This window comes from Thalassophryne amazonica, chromosome 6 (genome assembly GCF_902500255.1).
Source record: "Thalassophryne amazonica chromosome 6, fThaAma1.1, whole genome shotgun sequence".
Classification (NCBI taxonomy): Eukaryota; Metazoa; Chordata; class Actinopteri; order Batrachoidiformes; family Batrachoididae; genus Thalassophryne; species Thalassophryne amazonica.
In genome coordinates, this window is record NC_047108.1 from 3,556,276 (window position 1) to 3,560,194 (window position 3,919).

Below are 3,919 nucleotides of genomic sequence, written 5' to 3' on the forward strand. Positions count from 1 at the left end.
ACATTAACGGGCCGTTACATGGGTTACCTAGGGTAGAAAAACAACCATGAAACCATACCAACAATAACAGAGGAAACACAGAGGACCGGGAGGACAGCAGAACTGAGAACCCAAGACAGACACTGATGCAAGAGAAAGAAGATCAGGGTGACAGAAGGCAAACTGGACAACAGAAGAGTAACTATGAGGGTAGCCGGGACAGACAAACAATAAAGTTAGCAGGAAACCATACGACCAACCTGAAAAACACAAAACGTGGAAAATAAAGGAGCAAAATAAGAACTAGACTTACCACAGGCAACATAATTGTCCAAAAAGCACAGAAAGATGAGGCCCTCTGGTTCTGCACTGCCACAGAGCAGGAGATGAGTTGTACTGGGCTCCAACCACCTCTGGGACAGGAACCAGGACCACTGCATTCCTTTGAGTGGGCCCTGTTGCTCCATCATTCTCTTGAGGGAGTCTTGGAGAGTCAAGCTCAATCTCTGGTGGTGCTGGAGCCAAAGTGGGGGACACTGGGGCTCCACAAATGGGAGGACAGTCTCTGAGGGCTCTGGAACATCAGGAGTGGATTTAGGAGGCTCAGAGATTTGTGGAACTTCAGAAGAATGTTCTAGGAGTGCTATAATCTCAGGAGAGGGTTCTAGGTGCTCCGAAACATGAGTGTTGTGGGTTCTTTAGAAACTTAGAAGCAGAGTTAGGGGCTCATGAACCTCAGGAGAGGACTCTGGGTGCTCAGAGGCTTCAGTTTCATCCTGAGTAGGCTTGTATATGTTCATAGTTCCCACAGGGAATTCAAAACCGGTTTGCCACATATGTTCTGAGACCTTGGCTACAGTATAATTAAAAGGAGCAATGTTGAAGTGTCACTGTGAGACAAAGCACAAATCATTTGAGCAATCACAAAATGCATAATCGAAGAACCAAGTACGATTGACCCACTATAATCATGACCCCAACATTCCCTGCCCAAGTAACTGAAACTGCTCCATGTCTACAGGATGTCTATTTCCAGTCCTGGCCCAGAGTCCCATTTATTTGTCGCACAAAGATCTGTGACAACACTGGTGTCTGAGGTTGTATCCCTTATAGAGTGTACCTCTACAGAGAGGTACACTCTATAAGGTACACTCCCTGATATCCTGGAGAGCCACACACTGTGGTGCCTCTCCAGGATATCAGGGAGTTGCCTGATGGCCACTGACTCCCAAGGGGTTCATCCACTCTTTGGCATGCCTTGCTTTTCATCCTGGTGTGTGTCATGCCACCCTCTTGACCAGTGTAAACATTAGTGGAGGAGCTGGTTTAGATGTTGACCATCTGTCCATGCAGAAGATTTTACTGGGTTCCAGTGTTACCAGTAGAGGGATGAATGCTGACAGTGACCTGAGGCTACTGCAGTACTAGGTTACTTCAAAATATATGCCACAGAATCATCATATCAGACAGTATGATGTTTCAAGCCTCTGTTTGAGGAAATTTTCTCTTTGAACTTTAATTGAATTCCCCTGCCATACGATTTCGAAGTCTCTTCTTCCAGTCTAAGTCTAAAGGAACAAAAGCTGTCACCCAGATTTAAATAAACAATGCTTGCAGTGCCAGAAGCTCCAGTGCCAGTGATCCCTCGAGCTTTCCCTGCCCTCAGTTGTTTCATGGCTTTTGCAATATAACCGACATTTGGGGCTGTACAGTTGACTGGAGAATCAGCCACATCAACCTAGGTGTTGGAGATGTTCAGCAGAGGCATGTGTCAGAAGAGAACTGCCATCCCCAAGAGTGCAGTGGGACAAGGTCTGGGTTTGGAGGATGAAGGGCTTTGGTTCTTCTGTTGGTAGACCATGGCAGGAAGAATTTATACAGCACCAAATTCTTTTTGGAAAATAAAACTGAAAATAGCAGATGTACATGGATGTAGTAGGCGGAAATATCATGACCTGCAGTAATTTGAAAACCCTGGACAGAACAAAATCAGAGCATGTTTGTTTGTTTGTTTTGTTTGAAAAAAATATTTGTTATAATATCTGGTGGCTTCTTGTGGTGTAGACAGGGATTCTGCCAGCCGCCACTGGAACTGTATCTGTGCTCGTATGTTGCCTGTGTATGTCTTTGTATCTGCATGTGTATGTATGTGCAGCGCCATCACAGTGGGTGTCTCCATTTTACTTGCATCCCAAGCAAAAAGGAAGGAGCTGAAAGAATTTACTGACTTATGTCAGCTTGACTATGGATTTCATTTTCATGGTGCTGAGAAGATAAGAAATCATCTCGTGAAGACCAAACCAAATAAGCCATCAAACCCCTCATGTCAGGTTTTGGCCCTGATCCAGGTTTCAATTCCGTTTTTCCTCCTTTCTTTTCATCACGATCTGCCCCTGCTTTGTTTTATTAGTTGTTTATTTTCATCATGTGTTTATTCTGTGTTCCATTTTTGCTTTGCCATTTTTTTGTTACTTTCATACTTTGGCCATTGTTCAGTTCCATTCTAGTTTGTCCTGCCAGGTTGTGTTTTCATTGTTTATCATTTACCTATCATCTGTTTATTTTTGCTGCTCTCATTTCTGTTGTACTTTAATATCAGGTTTTGCTTTCTGTTAATTAGTAAGTTCCTGTTTATTTTTGCTTTAGTATTGATTTTCTATTTTCTGATCAGTCCTCACATAGTTTTTCTCTTGTACTTATTATATCATGGTTTGCTTTTAGTCCTCAAGTTCATGCCTGATTCTAAGTCATGAGTTCATCGTAGTATTCTATTCTGTTATTAGCTCTGTTCTCAGCTTGCCCTTATTCCCTTTTGATTAGGTTCACTCCACACTCTGCACCTGCCTTGTATCTTGTCCCTCACTTTGATTCAGTCTGTTTACTGTTTCCATTCACTCACACTCTTTGGCACCTGTTCTCGCGTCTTGGTATCTGGTATCACTCCACTTTGTGCACTCCCTTCCCCACTATCTTGCCCATGTAAACTCTTTGTCCACCAGCCACGCCCCTTTCTAGATTGTTCTCACGTGCACCTTAACACTTAACAACATATGTGACCTCTATTTAAACACCTCCCAGCCATCACTCCCCTGCCAGTTTGTCATCTTTGCACACATTCTAGCGTACTGTATTCTGTATTCCTGATTTGTACCTTGGCGTGTACCATGTTTTTTGCTCTGTTCTCCTTGACCACGCCTCTTGCCTCCTCTCTGATGACTGTTTGCTCGTGCCACTGAACCCTGCTCGTCCATGACTGCATATCTGCCTGACCCTGATTGTACCTCTGCTCCGCTGACTGATCACATGTGTAGTGTACCAGAGCCTGGAATAAAGACCATGATTTCTCTCACACCTACATGATTTCTCTCACACCTGCTCTGTGGGTCCAGCCGCTCTGGGTGTCGGGCATACGCCTGCCCTGACACCCCAGAAGAGTACTGGTTTGGAATGACCCGACAATCCATTGTCATTATTCATTATTTCATATTCATAAACATCACCAAATCACCTTAATTAATCTGTGTAGGTTGTTCATTAATATTTGTAATGACTTGCCGTTTTGACTTCAGTGTTTTGTACCTTTTTAAAGCTTGAAAACAGAATATGGAGCAGCAGCTGCCTCCAGAGACAACAAGGAGGAGTTTCAGCTTTTCATCTCTCCGTCTCAGAAGTAAGCCAGCTGTGTTTCTAAGTTTTTTTGACAAAAATAATTTCATTTGTCATTTATAACTCTGTCAAATATCAGCAGGCAGGCAGAACAGTTACGACGACAGTGGGGGATTTACGAGGCGGAGATGGCTGAGGTCCTTTTCATCAGTCCGAGAGACTCTGTGGAGAAAAGGTACATCATCCTTTAGGCCTATTAAGACTTTAAACTGCACAGTGAGCTGTATTATGTCAGATATTTTCCTCTCCGGGAACCATCACCTTATTGTGGTGG

At 43.7% G+C, this 3,919-nt stretch overlaps 1 protein-coding gene across 3 annotated transcripts in view; it reads left to right on the top strand.

Moving 5' to 3' along the window:
• The first annotated feature begins 3,546 nt into the window (after positions 1–3,546).
• dennd2da (DENN/MADD domain containing 2Da) overlaps positions 3,547–3,919 on the top strand; it is a 248,382-nt gene continuing 248,009 nt past the window's right edge. For 2 of the 3 annotated variants that reach the window (XM_034171659.1, XM_034171660.1), the window contains exons 1-2: positions 3,547–3,649; positions 3,725–3,820. In XM_034171659.1, the coding sequence (XP_034027550.1) occupies positions 3,583–3,649; positions 3,725–3,820 (163 nt within the window). In that variant the 5' untranslated portion in view covers positions 3,547–3,582. The remainder of the gene's footprint in view (positions 3,650–3,724; positions 3,821–3,919) is intronic. The other variant, XM_034171658.1, reaches the window with a different exon arrangement.